Genomic DNA, 20655 nt, shown 5'->3' with positions numbered 1-20655 from the left:
AAGGTTCTGTGACATATTCAGTAGAAGATATTGATAATACAAGCCTTAAAATGTGAGGATATGGAATTTTGAGTTATTTAGATTATTTCACACAGCATTAAATTTGAAAGTAATTTTTTTTTAAGTGCAAATATTTTAAACACAGAAATAAGCATTTGAATATTTCTTATCAAGAGTATGAAAACTAACAACAAATTTTGAAATTTGTGTTACTTAAGAAATAGTATTTTTGTACAGCTAGTGAACAGTTACTTCTCAGGCTTTCAGAGGTCCATTTCCATTACCAATCCATTTTAATTTTTGTTTTTTAATTCCGCGTTTGATTTTTATTTTAACTAAAATTGATATTCTAGGGTCTAAAAATGTGTAACAATAAACTTCTATGAAGCATTAGACTTTTAAATAAACAATACTTCTACTTAACATCTTCATACCCTTGTGTATATAAAGTCTCAAGCTAATTTTCCCAGACTATCCTGTTCTTTGTAAGTCTTGTTTCCTGCCAGCCAGGTATGACAACTTGCTGCAACTCATTCAAAATTATTTGCTGTATGGGAGCTTGGGTTTTCCTTTTCATTTTTTCCCCTTTGGGTGGCCGGGTAAGTGTGACATCTTACTTGTGAGCCTCCATAAAACAGGCCCAAGCCAGCTTCATTTGCATTTAGAAACTCTAATTTTTTTTTACTCTGAAAGATTTGAATTGAATATCTTGTTGAGACTTAAAATTTTAAATGTATATCTCAAGCACTTGTTTTGAAAGGTTTCTAACATTTATTTCTCTGCCTTTATTTGTTTCAAGGTCTTAGCGCCATATAAATGAACTCTGGTGCTACAGCCTTGTGTACTGATATCTTTGCTTTCATTTCAATATTCTGAGATTTCCAAAACTTGATTGAACTTATAAAACATGTCCATGTTTCCATGATGCATTGTTTCTTGTCATCACTGTTTTCTTCTATGTTTATCAACAACTGAGTCAAAATAGTTATAGGAATCTACATCATATTGTTTTTAGATTTGTTTTGATTCTTTTCATTTATTTTTGGCACATTAGTTTTATTAATGTACAAGTCAATATAGTTTAAATATTTGTAAAAAAAATTTTATTTCAAATCTACATGTTAAGATTACAAGGTAATAATTTCATTTACACAGCTAAGATCAACAATAGTAAAGCTTGAATTTTGTTAATTTTTGTTAGTGGTTTGTATTTTGTTAACTTCTTTTTAAATGCTTGTCTGCAACTGGTCTGTATGTTAGTAAAGCCACTTGGTAGAAGAGAGGGTGTTTAAAAAAGGTACCAATAATTTGGAAACACTAAAAATTTGATAGAAACATTTAACAGTTAACCACTTATTTTTTTCTTTCTCTTTTTCTCTTATATTATTTCCTTAAAAGACAAGAAATACGGCTAATGTCAGAAAATTACTGTTCATTTATAAACTAAGTAAATACAATTAAATTGATAGATGTATCTTCAATGAGAGAAATATGTTGCTTATTTTTGTATAGTTTATTAAAATATTCATATCTGGTATTTATTAGCTTTAACGCATTTCATGATAGATTCATTTCCAAGTTTATTTCTGTTTTTAGATTTTACAAAATTTATTAAGATGATCCATTTTTCACACAAATGCAACTCTACGATGTCAAGTAACTCTTCAAGAGTATTATATTAGTAATTCGGTGTTATAAGAACCCTGATTACTGTTATGAAGGTGTAGCAGAAAAGAATTTATATATATATATATATATATATATATATATATATACAGTACCGGTCAAAAATTTAGACTCGTATATTTTTCAAAACTTTCAAAAATAATTATATATTTCTGGCTTAAACATGTCATTTATCAAACATGAACATCAACAAACTTCACAAATTGCTATCTCCATTTAAAACTGCTCATTATTTTTTCATTTTGTATCTATTCTGTAGTTGATTACGAAATGAACGAAAGTGCATGTAAAATTCTAAAAAAAGTGCAATTTATTAAAAAATTTCATTAATTTTTAGGTTATAAACAATTTACTTTTTATCTTTTATTAACCCACTGGCGGTTAAGGAAATGGGCAAAATTGGGAGAATGTTTCTCCCCTACACACAGTTCCCCTATCAATTAACATGGGAAAACCGGTTTTGCTATGCAGAGAAGACTGCAGGTTAAAATGCGACTTTTTACGTGCAGAACCGTCAGTGGGTTAAGGTTCATTATAACTTAATTTCGTGTACATAGCACATTTAAAATATTGATATAATAGCCTTAATTTGCTTGAATAACTTGGACATAGTAAAAACAAAAGTTAAGATTTTTTTATGTAATTTAATACAAAAATATGGGTCAAATGCCAGGTATAAGTGTCGAAACACATGCAATTATTATTGCACTTCATTGAGAAGGCTATTAAAGTAGACTAATTGCCCTTAAAAACTAATGTTTCACAGACCACTGTTGTCAGAACTTTGCAAAGGAAGAAAGAAACTAAATAAGAGCCACCAACTATGAGGGAGACCTAGAATAATGTTCAAGCGTGAGGATAAGTTTATCTGCATTCAAAGTAAGCGCCAGCGGTTCCCTCGAGAAATTGAATTTAACAAGGCAGAAAACTGTGTCTGTAACTACTGTACAACATCGACTGTGCAGCTGCTAAAGGTTGTGCAGCTGATAGAAAACCTCTTTTGAAAAACCAAAACACATTTAAACGCCTGCAATAAGTTAAAAAAAAAACATGTTAACTGGACTTTAGAACAGTGGTCAAACGCTTTTTTACTGACATGTCAAAATTTGAGTTGTTTGGAACCAAACTAAGGCAGTATGTTCGTCATTCAGTTGGTTAATATATGTCAAATCAATGTTTACTGCCAACTTTTAAGCATTATAGAGGTTCCGTCACAGTTTGGAGGTGTTTTACCGGTGACAAAGTTGGAGATCTTGAAAGAATAGAGGGAGTTATAGATAAAAAGTATTATTACAGAATATTGCAGCATTACGCTTTTCCACGTGGACAGAGAATTGTTGGTCAAAGGATTTGTTTTTCAGCAAGATAACGATCCAAAACATTCATCGAAATTGTGTAGAGGCTTGTATCAAAAAAAAGTACTAATATACATGGATTGACCTCCTCACTCCTCCGATATTAATCCATTGAGCTATTATGGGATTAACTAAATAGAATTGTTAAAAAATCAGATGTACTAATCAAACCAAATTTTGGGAATCTTTACTTAGTTGCTGCTACCAGATCTCAACTGGAACATTGCAAAAACGAATAGAAAGAATACCAGAAGTATGCACTGCTGTGATCAAGGCTAAAGGAGTATATTTCGAAGAATACAAGATTGGATGAAATTCAGAAGTTAAACATAAAATTATAGCATTCCTTACCGCATAAGTGTACCTATATTTGTCAAAATAAAGTTAATTTGTTGTGATTTTAAGTTTAAAAACATTGTTATTTGTTCATTTTTAAAAGTTCAAAAGTGAGTCTAAACTTTTGACCGGTGCTGTATATGTATGTATATATATATATATATATATATATATATATATATATATATATGTAATATCAGGGTTACATCCCTGATATCATGGGTTGATTTTAGCTCAAATAAACCAGTCGTGAACCAAAATACCCCTTCAATAGCTTTATTTAACAGTAGGCTGTTGGTGGTAACAGTTAGTACCCATTCTCCACACTGGAGGAGGGATGGACAGCACTCTCGGACAATTCCAACAGAGTTTATCAGGATCACATCATGTTGAAAAGACACGCAAAAATGATTGTTCCTGCATTATATTCTAACAGAAAATGAGATAAAAAGGCTCAAGTCGTGCATACCTTGTAACTCTACGCATCATCGATAATCATTTAATGCTTCCTAATATGGAAGTGAAAGAGGGTAAGATTTTAAAAATAACTCCTCCTTTGAAATATAAATCTAATTATAATTCATTGGTATGTTTTCAGCCTTGAAGTCCCAAAATAGAATATTTCTACACCTATTCTTTACCAAAGACATTTTATGAAAACGAAAGAGTTTTAATGCTTTTATTAATACAAAAGTATTTTTATAATTTTTGAATTACATATATATATATACTGTGTGATCTCTTCTCATTCAGGGTGCACCATTGATGCATACATTGATATTACATTAAAAAAAATTATGATTTTGTTCATTTCCTCGAAGAGCAGTGAAGTTTGTTTTTACAATAGCTAAGACAGAATCTTGAGTGAAAAAATTAAATTTGTTAAACTAGATTAATAAATTAAGTCTTATTTGAATAGTTTTTAAAAAAATTTTAAATAAATTCTTTTTATTTTAGATGAATTGTGAATAAGCATAATTGATGATATTAATTCATTGTCATAATTAAAATATTGATTTTTGTAACTAAAAAAATTGAAAAAAGAAGTCAGCAGAAACTCATAATTGGTTTCAGATTTTAATTTAATCACCAATACAGTGCAAAATTTTTGCTGATTTCAGGGCAGAAATGAAGTGTTTGAAGATCTATGTCGTTCTAAAGTAACTCCTGAATTTGAGGATATGTTTCGCTCTAAAATTAATCCAGAAAGTGATGCTGAAATATGGACTGACCGAGATCAATATAACTCTTCTTTTAGTTCATGCTTTAGAATCAAGTAAATAGAAAATCTTCATTGTTAACATTCATATATTATTTGAAATACTTTATCATTTGATGTTATTTTTTAGTAGGTCGGTTGAAGAAAATAATAGTAGTGATTCTGATGAAGAGTCACAAGTATTTGAAGCTGAAAATACTCCTCCTATCCCTCTAGCACCTGAAGAAATAAAAATGGAGGTTGATAATCATGACGGTACATATTTTAGATATTTTTTCTTTGTCCAAGGTCTAATTTTTCTCATTAATGTTTATTAGGCTTAACCGCTTCTCTGATTATCCTGAATTAACTCCGGTATGCATATATTGCAAATATTTATTATCCCGTAAAAATTCAGACGCAGAAGCGGAATTTATCAGTATGTTTTGAGAAAAATAGATGGTATATCACTTTACTGGTGTACACTTTGTGTTATCCCTTGCTTTAAAAACTATCATACAAAGACTAATATTTAACTCTTTTCATTTGCCCGAGATAACTCGGGATAGTAAACTGATGGTAAAATAAATATTTTTTAGGTATAAAAAAAATTCAAATTTCAAGATTCTTAAAACTTGTGTATTATGTTTTGTTTTAGTTCCTTGTATTATTAATGAAATAAAACAATATGTTGATTTTTGCATTTTTTAAAAAAAAAATTGTAAGGGAAGCGATTGAGCATAGTAAAAAGATAGAAGTTTTTAATTCATTGCCACTAAATTTTGTTCTTCATCTAGTCGAAATGCAAATTTCTTTTTGTTTATGTAGCCATTTTTGATGGAGTTCCCATGGAAGTAGCTCAAGCAGCAATTTCAAATCCATGGGGAAGTTCTGAAGCATGTTCTTCTTCCGATGACCAAGGAAACTGGGCAGATTTTAGTAATTTTGCTTCATTTGGCTCATCAACCCCAGCCTCCGAAGAGTAAGAATCAGTTATTTAAATATGCTTTTATGTACTTGCCTTTATTGTCTTGAAACCTGAAATGAATATTTTAAATAACTTTTTCATATTTACAATAAATAAAAGTCTCCACGAAAATTCCATATTGCAGTTGAATTGTGTCATTCAGTCTCTCACGAAATCTAATATAATAAAACCTCACTACAACGATATTTTTCGGACCAAATAAATATATTGTTGTAGAGGGATATATTGTTATATCGAGGGCCTACATACTTTGAGGACACTATAAGATTTTTCTTTTTTAAATTTTTATGTTATATATGTATTAACTATAAATATATATATTAATTTGCAAATAGGTTATTTATGGTTAAATATTAGAAACAATTGAAATAAAATAAGATCGCAAACATACCTGTAAACAGTTTTAATTAAAAATAATTTATATTTTTGTTTGTTTATTCATTCTTCTGACTGTTAAGTCAACAGTGAGTCTTTATCTTGTCAGAAAGAAAATGCAAAAGAGGATAAAATAAGATTTTTTACATTATTTGAACGCCATTAATAAATGGAGCAAATAATTTCGAAATTTGGAGGGAAAAAAAGTTTTACAGGGGTTTATTGCTTAAGAGAATATCGTAATATTGAGAGGAGAATAACATTAATTCATATGAAAATTCATTGGGACCACAAAAGATTATCGTAATAGAAGGAGTTATTGTTGTATCAGATATCCTAGTTGCAAGAATTCACTGTGTTTGAAACATAAAAAATATATTTTTAAAAAAAAACTGTACTGCATAGATAAGATCTGGTTTAGAATTTTCTGGAATTTGGTTAGAGACCTGAAACAATAGGGGATTTATGTTTCTGAAACTAGGTAGGAACCCTGTTTCACCCCGCTTAATTTTAATGGTAATTCAATGTTAGTGAACTCACCCTATGTTATGTTTTTTTCTCTTTGATAAAGGAACTAGAACTAAATTTCTGTTATTTTTTTCATTGTTGTTACAGTAAGTATTCAGTATTTTACCATTCATCTTCATCACATTTTTCATAAAATATCAATATCATCATCATTAGTTTTTCTTAACTAATCTATTTCGAATATTTCCACTCTTTTTAGAGTTTTGTGTGCTCCACATATTAACATTGAACTTCTATAATGAATATATATGAAATAATGGTATATATTATCGCTAAACATATGACTATTAATAATATATCTAGTGTTTACTAACTTTAAAGATTGGGTATTGCAACTGTATTTGAATGAATTATATGAAAATATGTCATGAAGATACGAATGGCTTACACTTATAATTAATAGAGAAAAACAATACATCAATAATTGAGAATGATTGACAACGAGTCTCCTTTTAGATCTTTAGTATTCTGAGCTCATAAACTTGAATTATGAAGACATTTGGGATGTAAATAGACTTTTAAAATCATGAAAATATTCCAATTATTTCTACATCTAACTTAAAAAATGAAAAAAAATTTTTATATATGTATATATATATATGTATATAGCATAATAAATAAATACAAAAAAAACGAAGAAAATTAAGAAAAACAATAAGTTTGTGTATATGTCTATATATATATATATATATATATATATATCACATTTAAATTTAGTAAACATTTTTAGAGATTAATGCGAGTTAACTAAAATTTGTAACTGTTTGTTAACTGTTTAACTCTTAGACTATTTTTGATCACACTTTGGCTATGTAGTTAGTCTTAAAGCTTTTATCAGAAATAGCTTTTACCGTATTTTTCGTCGCAAGCGCTGCACGTCGATAAAAATGAAATTTTTTAAAAAAAAGTTATAGTAAGCGCCGCAATGGCGCTAAACCGGGCATATCAGCATCCTTTTAGAAGAGACCTTTAAATTACCATTTAGAATATCTGTATAATAAAAAATTAAATTTTTGTATGCATTTCATAAAGTTTTAATTTCTAAATTATAATAAAAAATTTCTTTTTCAGCAAAAAAAAAAGAAAACAACAAAACGCAGAGTTGCCAACTTGCTCCTGACAGTAAATATATATTTTAAAGTGGTAGTTTATCAATTGTGATTCTAGGTTTAATAAATTCAATTCAGTAGATTTTTATCCACCACTATTTCTGAATAATTCGTGGGCTTATATAATTCACCACTTTATATTACTTATGTCCGGCTATACCTTTTTAAAAAGCAAGCAAAACTAGTCATTTGCAAAATTTACTTTGTAGTTATTTACCGTTTTTTTTAATTATTTTGGCGTGTCCAGCGTTTGGAGCAGTTGGCATCTCTGAAAACTATATAAAATAAAGTTGTTCTTACCAGTTGGCACCGCGCCAAAAAACAGAAGAACAGCAAAAAAATTATTTATATGTGCAGTAGCTACGCTGAACTGATTACAGAAATCAGTAAAACAATGTAATAAGAAAAGTAAAATAAAAATTTATTAAAAGAAAGATTTTAAAATAAAAAGATTTTAAAATTTATTACCGTTAACAATTTGAGGAAAAACTAATACATAATAACGAAACAGCTAATAATAACGAAATAACTAACAATAACAAGAATAAGAAATAACTAAACAAGCCCCAAAAAAATTCTGAAGGAATGAGAGAAGAGGAAATAAGTTTCACTTTCACAATCTTAGGGGGTGAAACTTTAGTGGGTAGAATGCCCTCTCCTTCAATGGAAATACCCCAATGTGACTCAACTTAGAAAGAGAAGAAAATGTTTAAAAGAGGGGTGTACCCCACCTCCTCCACGTGTCATTTCTACTGGAGCTGTTTAGGAGAAATCAATCAGTTATATTTTAAAGGGGTTGGGGAAAAGAAAAGGGTATGGGACCCCTAATCCAGCATTCCAAAATTCAGCACTTAATCTGATCTAATTTTTTTTTTCTTTTTTTTTAAGAAATTTATATTGATAAGGTAAAAAAAAAATCAGCTATATTCTTTTTATTTGGAATTTTATTCTGTTGAAGTAACTTACTTTATTTTATCTTTTAAAAATAAAAAAGAAGCTTGAAAAAGAAAAATAATAAATATTTCTCTCCTCTGTTTGACCATAAATTGGCCACACCCAGTTGACATTGAAACTACCATGTAGACAACAAAATGAATTCTATCCCTTTTGCAGTTTTTTATTCAATTTATTAATTTTTTATTTTGCCGCTTTTTATTAGTTATTAGCTGCTAATTTGTTTTTTTTGTTAATAGTTAGCTTGTTTTTTTTCTTCTTGGTAATAGTTGTTTGCTTGTTTCTTTTATTTTTAACGTTATTAGTTTTTAGCTTGTTTTTTGTTGTTATTCATTGTTAGTTTCTTAGCATTAATTGTTACATTTTTTTTTCTTTTTTTGTAGTTTCTTGTTAGCTTTTTTTTTTTTTTCTTGCGAGGTAAGCGTCTTTTGTTAAAACAAAATGTTAGCTAAAAGAAAAAACGAGAACTATGATCTCGCTCCAAAGAAGGAACGATTATTTCTTCTTCATAGGATTCGAAATATTTCTTCTTGATTATATTATATAGATTATTATTTTGATTAGTAAAATTTCTTAAGATGGTCCAGTTTTAAATTCACCCCATCATAATCTACGATCGAAACTTGACTAAATTTATCGGTTTTTCTGAAATTAACAATGGAATTGAATTATAGTAATATTAGGGGGCTATATTGGAATTTCCGAAAGAGATCCAAAGTTCGGAATTTCGTCAGTCCCGTGAGTGTCCGATTTAGGGTCCTATTACTTCCTTTTCCGTTCGCTCAAATTACAATTGCCGATGTTCTGCAGCAGATCGCGATACGGGCGAATATTTCGTCGACTTCGTTATTAATTTTTTTTACTAGTCTTTCTCTCAGAAAATTATTTCATCTTAAATAACTTTCCTTGAAAAAATTTTTTGCTACTAAAAAATATTTCGTCGGAAGCGCCGCATGTAGGAAAAAAACAACTTTTTTTTCGATAGCACCGCGACGCTTCCGCCGAAAAATACGGTGATTAGAATCAAAATATTTGTAGTTCAGAGCTGGAAAAAATCATATTTTAATAATTTCTTACAAAAACTTCAAATAAGCCAGTGCTTTCAGATGTATTTATTCTTTATTAAATGTAAGTAAAAATATTTTCTGATTATATCCCATACTTTTTTTTACATTAAACGAAATTTACATTCTATTTTTAAAGTATTTCAAAAATGTATTATCTCTACTTTTGACCTTTGCTTTTTTTTAATAAATAGTTCTGATGGTGTAAGCTCGACTGTTACGGTTGCAATGGAAACTTCAGACCCAAGCAGTGTTAAGTTTTGTAAGTATTTTATTTTGTATTGTTAGAATACCACAATATTGTTTAGTTTTGCATAATTTTCCAAATTGAAGTATTTACCTTAAATAAACATTTTTCTATAAAATTAAACATTATAAATGTGTTTTCTCATTCGCAAATTGTTTACAAGTTTTAACTGTGCTTCAGTTATATGATTTCAATAAAACTATTCTTCATTAATCACTTTGATGTAGTTTATTTTCATTTTTTAAAATTTATTTTCCACTAAAAAAGCTTCTGTAGTAATTATTTCACTAATAAAGTAAAAATTTTTATTCTTTTTATAGTAAAAAATATAATATTTTTTAATAAAAATTAATATAATATATACTTAATGTAATATATATACAGTAAACCCACACTACTGAACAAAATGTTCGTTCCCATGCCTCTACACATGTATGTTATTTTTGTGGATATAGTGAATCAAAAAAAAGAGAGGAAGTTTGATATTCTGAATTTTTTTTCTGTCTTCGACTAATTTATTTTCTTTATTTTTTTGTGATAAATATAGTGAATCAAAAAAAAAAAAGAGAGGAAGTTTGATATTATGAATTTTTTTCTGTCTTCAATTGATCTATTTTCTTTATTTTTTGTGATAAATTTGAAATTTCTACTTCAAAATAAATACATATACCAATTTTTAAAACCATCTATAGCATGGAATGTAGCAATAAGCATTTTTTCTTGTTTGCTTCATTATTGAATTGGTTCAGCATTCAGAGAAGCTGCAATCGTCTAGTATCGGGACAAATGCTTCAAGTTAAAGCCGATGAATTTGTTAAGCAATTAGGTGAGACCACTTTTATGTGCTCGAATGGCTGGTTTGACAGTTTTAAAATTTGGAATAACATAAATTAAGGAAAAATTGTCGGAGATTCAGAAAGTGTTACCATATCTGATGTTGAGGATTGCTCATCAACTAAAGATTACTAATTTTTTTTTTTTTTTGTACGCGAGACGAAGAGTAATAAAAAATAAAATCAACATACTTTTGTTACTACCTATTTTTCATTCATTTTTGTATTTGATTTTATTCGTCATTTATTTAAATAATGTCGTGTAATAAAAGGGAGGGATTGAAACCATTTGTGTTTGCAGAACGGACATAGTGAATTTCCTGTTATAGTGAACAAAAATTTCGGTCCCTTGAAGGTTCACTATAGTGGGGGTTAGACTGTATAATGTAATATATATAATAAAGTAATATATAAAATATAATAAAAATAAAGTAATATTTTTTATTCTTTTTTTTTTTTGTATCAGTCCCCCTGTGTGGTTTAAAATGATTGAATAATGCTTTGATAATTACTCTCCATTTTTAATATGGGATTGCCTAGAAAGCAAAAATTTAATGCTCTGACGTTTTGTTTTGAGCTGTCCTTTCCCAGAAACCTAAAATGTTCACAAGTCACACTCTAAGGCTTTTGATTCCTGTATTTTCCAGTAGACTACTGGATTTTGCCAGTTTCTCGTGGTCTGCTGGTTTAATAAAAATTCTCCTGGTTTTTTGACATTTTTAGAAAATTCCTTGAAATTCAGTAAGTCTCCTAAAGAAATCCCCATTGAGCTTTTTTTGAACTAATTATTGCTTGCTTGAATATTTAAATACATATTACTGATACATAATGAAGAGAGTCTCATTTATAAAAATCAGTTAAAATTTTTTTTTGTTCTAAAATATTGTTTTTTATTTAAATTAAGAACCCTTTTTAAATTAATTAAAAGTCTTTTAACTATCTTTGATGAATTAAATGCTTATTACTATTCAAAATTATGAGTAAACATAATACAATGCATTTCAAATTCATTTAATGTCAATAATAGCTACAAAGTATTGCAGTTTTTCCATTTTATGGCATTAAAAATCCCTAAATGTGTAAAATAATTCCTATGTGTAAAATATTTAGTACATTTGCAACAATTATCATGAAATTTATATTATTTCGTAAAATGTACTGAATTTTTTCCTATCTATGTTTGCAACTAAGTGAATGACAATTAAGAAAATATGTTATTTTATATAGTTATTTATTATTTTATATGTTATTTTATATGATATTTTATATATTTGACTCATTTAAAAAATTAACACATTCATAATTTTATTTTCTTCAGCCATCATGTTTTACTGTAAAATTTGTAATTTGTGCAAAATAAGAAGTGTGTGTTAAACAGAGACCTGGTGGTAACTTTTAGAAATGATTGTTGAAAATACTGTAATTAAATGGAATTTGTTAATTTATTTTAAATCATTAAATTTATTTTTATTTTATAGTTACAACTACCAGTGAAATATCTGAAGCCAAGGCTGAAACCAGTGTGTCCAGTGAAATTATTAGTTTTAGTAAATTTACGGAAGAAAAGTAAATGCATATTTCATTCATCTACTAAATAAATACATCAGTTGCTTTAGTGCAATATTGCAAAAACTATTATTAGCTTAGTAGTATGCATCTTATATAAATTATGAATGTTTCGACAGAGATTTGTAAGGTAAACTGGGAGAATTAAGACTGAAAAGCAGTTCAGTGTGTATAAATGTCCCATCTATCTATAAATGTGTGTATAAGTGTCCCGTCCTAATTTTCCCCATTTTCCTTTCCTGCAATTTTATGAAGGTAAATAGAATCAGATTCCTACTTTCTTCTTTTAAACGATGAAATCAAATCTTGTACCATAGAAATGTTGGCACTTTAGACAGTTTATTTAAAATGATTTCAATAATTCAATTAACCAATTATCTCAGAATTTTCAAGATATGTGCTAAGAAGCTCTTCTCAATTTTTTTAAGATTTATTTTAATAAGAATATTAAATCTTCATATAGGTTCTCAGTATGTGATTATGCCAATTAAGGGTTCAATAAATAATGTCATTTTAAAAGAAAAAACATTTCCATATAACTTAAAGTGAAATTATTGAAAAAGGTTATAAAAATCTTTTTCCTTAATTTTATTGTAGTTTAATTTGTTAACATATTTAAGATTCATGATATGATTTTTTTTTTTTTTTAACATTGCTGTGGCGTGTGTGGGATTAAGACCTATTAATTCAATTATTTGTCACTTTCAATGAACTTTCCTTTGTGTTGACCTTATTCCATATGTTTGGCTGAATTTTAAAAAAGAATTTTCTACCTAGCAAGTATGCTTATCGAGGTTTATTTACTGATATTTAAAATTCTTCAGCTAAACGTAACAGATTAATAGCTGCACTTTTCTATTCAAGTATGCAGGCTCACCAAACTACTATTTTACACCCAAAGCATTGCAATTATTAACATTAGTTATAGTAGTTACTTTATTCATTTTGAGCCTTAAGTTTCAATAAATATGTTATTAAAACAAACCAAATTATGTTTTAAAAGGCAAATTTCAAGATATGTCAAAACATGTATGATAAAATGCAATGGAGAAACAAATTAAATAAAAGAATGAATGAAGTTATGCTACATTATTAGGTGAAATTCTTTGCCTAGTTTAAATCAACTGAAGAAATGCTATGCTTTATAATATTTAAGATTGTTTGCGTAGTTTAGTTTAAAGATGGCAAACCTATGGCATGCGATGAGTTATTTCAATAGCTCACAACTGATGTATAAATAGCTCTTTTATTACCTTACATCAGTGTTTCCCAAACTTAAGACTTTTGTGTACCCTTTCTAAATTTTTCGTAACGCTGTGTACCACTAATAAAAAATATATGTATTTTTTACTATAAAAAATGCACAAAAGTTAGAAATTACAACTGGCTGTTGACATCACTAATTATTAACTGTTAACTCTGCAAAAAATAGCCAATAGAAAAATACGTAATCGTAAATTTTCCTGGTTAGCTTTGTTTTTAAATAAAAGTTCTTGAAATTTTCATTTGTTGCAAGATATTTCGCATAACAACGCATACCCCCGCTAAACTGTTCCCCTACCCCTGGGGGTATGCGTACCACACTTTGGGAAACACTGCCTTACATTAACAGTAAATAATATTTCAAATATTGAAAGAAAAAAAAATTTTTTTTTTGACTAGCAGCTATTAAACGTGCATTCAGAAACTGCTATAAGGTCCAGTAGGTGAGACTGACTTTTTTCTTGGAAAGAATAGGAAATAGGATGGGTTACAAAGGAAGAACTTAAACTAAATTGCTAATTGCAAAACAGTTTCAGTTTTGGTTTCTCATAACTGAATTTTAAGATAGTATACAGCAAAATTGATAATTTTGTGTTATATCAAACTGATTTTTTGCGAATCAGTTTCTTATAATAGTTCAGACTAAATAAAAATCTGAGAAAAAATGAATAACCATACAAAAACAGACATAGCTAAAATAAAAAAATTTCCAATAATAAAAGAAAAGTCTTTTCGCAAACTATTTATCAATTCTCGTAACTGACTACCAATCCTTTCACTCGATTTCCTTGACAGTTTGAAATCAAAGTAAGTGTAAAAGGATGTTGTTTTAAAAATAAATGTGACAAATTGCACGGCAAATGAAAATGCTAAATATAATTTCTCTGGCATACGAACCAAAAAAGGTGCACCATCCCTAGTCTAGTGATTCCATTTTAAAATTGATAGTGCAAAAAAGAAAAAAGTTTCAGTACTTTAAAAAGAAATTAGCATCTTCTAAAAAAAGATCTCTTCCATTTCTATGTTTTAAATTTGTTCATAATTTTAAAAACTAAGATTAAATTTTTTTAAAATATGCTGTTTAGTACCATTTTAAATTCTTTCATCCTTTTATGGGTATAAATAAAGCACTCGGTATTCATTTTCTTTGGTAATAGAAATTTTTATATTGTTATTTTTTTGAAATAATACAGTACAGAACCCGTTATCCGGAAATCAGAAAACCAAAAAACCGGAACGAAATTCGATAAATTTTCCCGCCATTTTAAAAAAAAAAAATTTTTTTTCTTCATAAGATTTTAGGATTTTTCTTTCTTTTTTGAAGGATGTTCACCTTACCATCATTTTGGAAATAATCATTAGTATATTACTTCATCGTTTTTCTTTCTTTTTAAGATTATTTCCAAAAAAAAAAATATTTTTATTTGGGTTTAACAATAAAAAAAACGGCTTTTTGTAGCGATTCAGAAAACCGGAAAAATCAGTTATCCGGAATAGCGATGGTCCCGATCGTTCCGGATAATCGGTTCCCTACTGTAATTTTATACTCTTAATAAATGCATATTTCATGTAGCATAATATTTGGTTCCTTTTTTCCTCCACACTTAAATAATGAATAAATCTATATCTGCGTTAAACTAAGTATTTTATAAACTATTATTTAGCAAAGTTTTATTTTTGTTAAATATAGAGTTTTCACTTCTTTTGTTCACCAAGAAGCTCTTGATTAATTAAAAAAAGAACTTTTATTTTTTGAAAATCTATTGTTACTACACTACATTAAAACTAATCTGTTCTGATTTTTCTTTCATGTTAATCAATTTGATGTGCTTGCCAAATTATTATTAAACATATTAATTTCTACAGAAAGACAGAAATCTTACCAGATTCCACTAGTGATTTACAAGCAAATTCTGAAAGTGTACAGTCTCCAAAAACTGTTTCTGAAGGGGAAGCAGATTCAAATGTCATTAATCCTAGCAGGTATCTAATTTTTTTCTTCTTGATATTCAATTTTAGTCTCTTTCTAATTTAAAAGTTAATAAATCATTTGTCATCAAACCACACAACCAATGAAGAAAATAACAAAATAAAGTTACTAGAGTCTCCCAAAAAGTAAAGAATATTTTGGCATTTTTAAAAGCAGAAAGTATCAACACAAAGCTTTAGTTACAAATTCGCAATAATTAAAAAAATTTTAGTTTATTTTTTTAATGTAATCATTTCTAGCACTGTAGGCACTTGTTTTGTGACACCAATTATTCAATTTCAATGTTATTCTTTAAAATGTCAAAGATTTGAGCCAGAATTTCTTTTTTTCTTTTTTTTTTTTTTTTTTTAATATCTTCATAGTTATGAACTGTTTTTCATTCAAAAATGTTTAGGTTTGCGATTAGAAGTTTTTTACTTCTTTACTTAAAAAGTCTATTTGAAAACATTGTGCCTTTTGCTCATAAAAATATTTTTTGGCAAAAAAATTAACTAACAAAGCTGTGTCAAACTAGGAGTGTCGTTCCGGCTCAATTCCTTGACTGCAGATGAATATAGCATCATAGATGACATCATGCAGATGAATATAACATTAAAGTATAGTAATACTATATAATAAATTGAGTAAGGCATTGTAATTTTTTTTTCATCTCTGAAAAGTAATTTATATGAAATTAATAATTGTCCTAGTTCTAGAAAAATAGGAAAATAAAATAGTCAAAATAACTTTTTTTGCTCTGGATGGTGATTTTAACAGCAAAGAGTGCTGTACTCTTTCCTACACCGAAACATCTATGTAATTATATCCAGTCTACTCTATTCTTGCTATTCGCCAACATGTATTCACTTGTTGACTTTTGTCAATTTGTTGTTTAAAGTAGCACCAAACTGAGCCCCTTCAGAGGCAGGAAAGCTTATAGTTATTAGCTCGCAAAAAGCTGAAACTAACGATCAGATAGTTAAGAAGCTAGTATTGTAGAGTTGTATTGTGTACGTAGCCTACTCAGTCCAGTAAAATAAATTTCACTACCAGGTACCTGGACTCAGCCAATTTTACAGGTATCTAGTGCCTGGTAACAATTGTGTTTGGTTAAAATTATGTTCAGTATCATAGCAACCTTATTCATAAAACTAATTGTATTTTTAGAAATCAGTGTATTATATCAGTTTATTAACAATTAAGCTGAAAGAACTGATTTTGGTATAAACATACTTTGGTTTTGTGTCAAATTTTAATTTAGAAAATCTTTGTTAAGTGGATGAGATACCTTTGGGACAGAGTTATATGTTACAGAGTTATATGTTTGCTAAAGAGCGGTGTCCACTGAGGAGAAAGAAATGTAAATTTGCAAATCAATGCTGAAAACTGTTTTATCTGAGTTCATGTAATATTTAAATAAATGGGAAATTAGAAATAGAGAAATTCATTTTTATTTATTTATAATTAATAAAATTCAAAGTTATCTGTCAAAAAATATACGTGTATTACTCTTATACTAAATTTGCTTTCAGCAAATAAATAAGTCTATTCAAATGTTTCTATTATTTTGGTTTTTAGGTGCAGTTTATTATCTATGTATAATTGACAGTTACAGTTACAAACGAAACATAAATATTTTCTTACAAATGACACATTAATTATTTTAATTTTTATTTAAATATCGTTAAGAATTAATTTCTTAGTTAATAAAAGCACATGATGAAATTGAGATAATTGTTTTAACAAAAATTGCCACCCAAAATGTTTTGAAAGTAAGAATTTTTTTATTTTGTAACTTGGCAAAAATCTCACTTCGAGACATTTTATTTCGGTATAAATTGATTTACATTTGAAACATTATTGAAAAGTAGCATGTTGGCTAAATTGGTCATCGGTAACTTTAAACTGAATTTTTACAACAGCATATTTTTTATTTGTTAGCTCAATAAATTCAATTAAGATTTCCTTATTGTCGGGCTAACCATGAATAGTTTTCATGTTCTTTTTTTACCATGTAGCAAGATTACTGGTTAGTTTCATAGGAAAAGTTTTTCATGAAAGCAAATTTGCCCTTGTATGCTGTCTTATGTTTAACAGAAGCTACATTAATAGAGTCCACTGAAACATTTATCAATTATGGAGTGCAAGTCTTCATAACATAATGAAGTTTTATGTTAATCATTCTGCATCAGAACAGCCATCCCAAATTTCTTTTAGAATCATTTTTTTAAGATTTTTTTTAAAAAGTCAAGAAATAAAAACATGTTTTTATTTATGCAGGCGTGCAATAAATTTCCTTAGAACTATATATTTTAAATTATTTATTTGATAGAAAATTAAACACTTTTTATTAATTTTCGCATAAAATTTAGAAAACCCGGCCAGGTAATCATTTCAAATTTTGCGGGGGTAAATTATTGCTAAATTATTTTAAATGATAATACCTTATTATTTACTTGAACAAAGTGATAGGATAAATATCTTATGCATGGTTAAGTATTTAAAATGATACTTTTATTTACTTATGTATATCAGTAAATAAAAAATCAAGTGCTCAAAAATATTCCTTTGTTGGGTAAGCAACAATAAACTAGTGGTGACTTTTTAATCAGAACTTTTCTTGAAATGTTTTCGGGTGTTTGTTTATGATGCTTACCTCTATATTAAAATAACCATTGATTTAGAGTAATTTTTCTAGAGAATTTCCTGATCAAAAGTTAAGTCCTCCTTAAACTATTCAACTTATCCTTACTTTTGAATCATACAAAAATTCATAAAATATGTTGATAAAATATGATAATATATATAATTAAGATAAGATATGATATATGACCTTAATTACTTTTATAGATAAAATCAAAATTTTAAATTCTCTTGAGAGAAAAAAAATTTTTTTTTTGAAATCTTATTAAACTGTGTTTTTATTAAAAATTGTTAGAGCACTAAATAAAATAGATTAAGTAAGTATATAATAGAATAAGTAAGTTTTTCTAAATAATTTATTTGGCAGTTACAACATCCTATTTTTACAAATTAACATTATATCATCATTACCAGATTGCTGTATCACAAAACAATGTGATCCATATGTGTACATTAATATTTTGGATATAAATGTAGGATACCTTTATAAAAATCATTATAATTCTGAATTTGAAAATTATTTTTAACAAAAAATTTTGTTGTAGTGATGAAAGGGAAAAAGATTCAGGAAGTCTCTTTGGAGAAGCAAGTTCTTCTAGTACTGCTCAGAATGGCCCAGTGTGAAAATATATAGGAGTAGTTTCCAAAAAAAAAATATTGTTTTTTGTAACAAGACAGTGATTATGCTTAGCCTCCATAAAATAAAATGTTATTGTTGTGAATGTTTGAAATTTCATTCTTTGTCTGCATTAAATAAATATTTTGCAATTGAGGTATAATAACACATGCAGATTTGTATATGCCAAGCATCTTTTTTAAATATTGAAGTTCAACTTTTAGAATTTAAATGAATTTAATATTACTGATAAATTAATGTACAATGTTTTCCTAAATTATTTTTAAATAATTAAGGCAATAATTTGTAATTTATTCTTAAAAACTTGGGTAAAATTCTTCATTGAAATTAAAACATCAGGGCTGGTCTCTGAGTATTATTTTTGTTGTTTTATTAAATTTAATTTTGATTCCAGTAGATGTGTTTTTAGTTTATGTTACCTTTGTATTATAACATTTTTCTTGTTCAATTTTGCTTGCATCATGAGTCGTATTTATTGCATTGCTATGACAACTTAAAAACTGTGTTACTGAAGATTGTTGTATACTCAAAACAATGCACATTTCGCCATTTCTCAAATTTTAGTCATCTTCAATTATGGACACGAACATCAGTCATCTAAAGCATGATTTAACAAGCATCTAGAAAATTGACCTACCTTTATTCAATGTTTTCTCAAATAGCTGTCAAAACAAAATATGCATAATATCAAATATTAAGTTAGATTCATAAATTATTTGCTTTAAATAACTGAAGTTCTGAAGATGTATTGAAATTATTTGTAGAGCCACCTTTGAATATGGCTTCCACTCATTGTTTTATGTATGTTATTTTATTTACCTACCGACTTAAAAGAATTGAATGGAAATACCTTTAAACCCATGGCGCTTTCATAAATAAATAAGTTTGGGGAAAAACAACATGTTTTTCCCAAATCTCTGTTTATGTATCTAATAACATGAAGAAAACTGATTTGGTGTATGGAAAAAAATATATGCCAAAATGCTACTTTTTACTCCTGAAGCTGTCATAGGGTTAATTATGTTATTTCTATAATTTATTATATTTCCTTGCTTATTGAGACTGTGAAAGTTGTATTGTGAATTTGAATTGTCAGATTTCATAAGAGAGCTACTGTTAACAATTATTAGTTGTTAATTTTTATATTTATGAAAATTTACGATTTTAAAATGCTGTTGATTTGTAAGAGTAGTCTTTTGTAATTATTTCATTTGTGTATATTACTAATGACAGGAATTTATGACTTAACTATCTGAGAAAGTGTAAAAAAATGTGTTTCTATTTCGTTTTGTAACTTATGTTGCCTTGACTTATTTTTTCTCTGATGTTTCATTAATGTAACAGTTATTTTAATTTATACATAAAAAATATGGTATTTTATACTTTAATTTCATTGTTTGGATCTTTCATTATTAGTATTGTCTCTATCCATATATTATATCACTGTAGGTGTTGACTTTAAGATAAACTTCTGGATGACAATAATTCTTAAAGCTAATAAAATAGATAAATATATTAAATCACAAACAAATAATGTAAGTGCACTAGATAAGAATATTATGAAATGCTTTGGTATTCGTTCTATTTATTGCAATCAAAAGACTATTTTTGTTATAAAAAAATAATAAACAAATAAAATTGTGTACAAGACTAAAATGCAGTTGTGTCAATTTATAACTTTTTACTTTTATGCTTTATTCATTTACCATAACACTTAACAAAATATATATATCTATTTGGCATTTAGCAAAGTTAGCCTTAGTTTTGTTAGCTTTTAATTTTATCACTGCCTGATCCCTTTGAAACCAATTTAATATTTTCAAACTTTCTGATGCGTGATGAAAAGTATTTATAAAACTCTGAATTATTTTATTTTTAAAAAAAACTGCAAAATTGAAGCATGA

The 20655-nt window shown here is 27.5% G+C and overlaps 1 protein-coding gene across 5 annotated transcripts in view; it reads left to right on the top strand.

Annotated features, from left to right (window-relative positions):
- fmt (phosphatase 6 regulatory subunit 1-like protein fmt) overlaps positions 1-20407 on the top strand; it is a 65842-nt gene extending 45435 nt beyond the window's left edge. For all 5 annotated transcript variants that reach the window (XM_016072176.4, XM_016072175.4, XM_071188416.2 and 2 more), the window contains 7 exons: positions 4499-4653; positions 4727-4851; positions 5404-5557; positions 9788-9855; positions 12152-12239; positions 15369-15485; positions 18660-20407. In XM_016072176.4, coding sequence (XP_015927662.2) covers positions 4499-4653; positions 4727-4851; positions 5404-5557; positions 9788-9855; positions 12152-12239; positions 15369-15485; positions 18660-18738 — 786 coding nt within the window. In that variant the 3' untranslated portion in view covers positions 18739-20407. The remainder of the gene's footprint in view (positions 1-4498; positions 4654-4726; positions 4852-5403; positions 5558-9787; positions 9856-12151; positions 12240-15368; positions 15486-18659) is intronic.
- Positions 20408-20655: the final 248 nt, after the last annotated feature.

This window comes from Parasteatoda tepidariorum, chromosome 12 (genome assembly GCF_982258835.1).
Source record: "Parasteatoda tepidariorum strain Cologne lab strain chromosome 12, Ptep-v5.0, whole genome shotgun sequence".
NCBI classification, from domain to species: domain Eukaryota; kingdom Metazoa; phylum Arthropoda; class Arachnida; order Araneae; family Theridiidae; genus Parasteatoda; species Parasteatoda tepidariorum.
The sequence above is the reverse complement of the archived record's forward strand: the minus strand, read 5'-3'. Positions and strand labels throughout refer to the sequence as shown.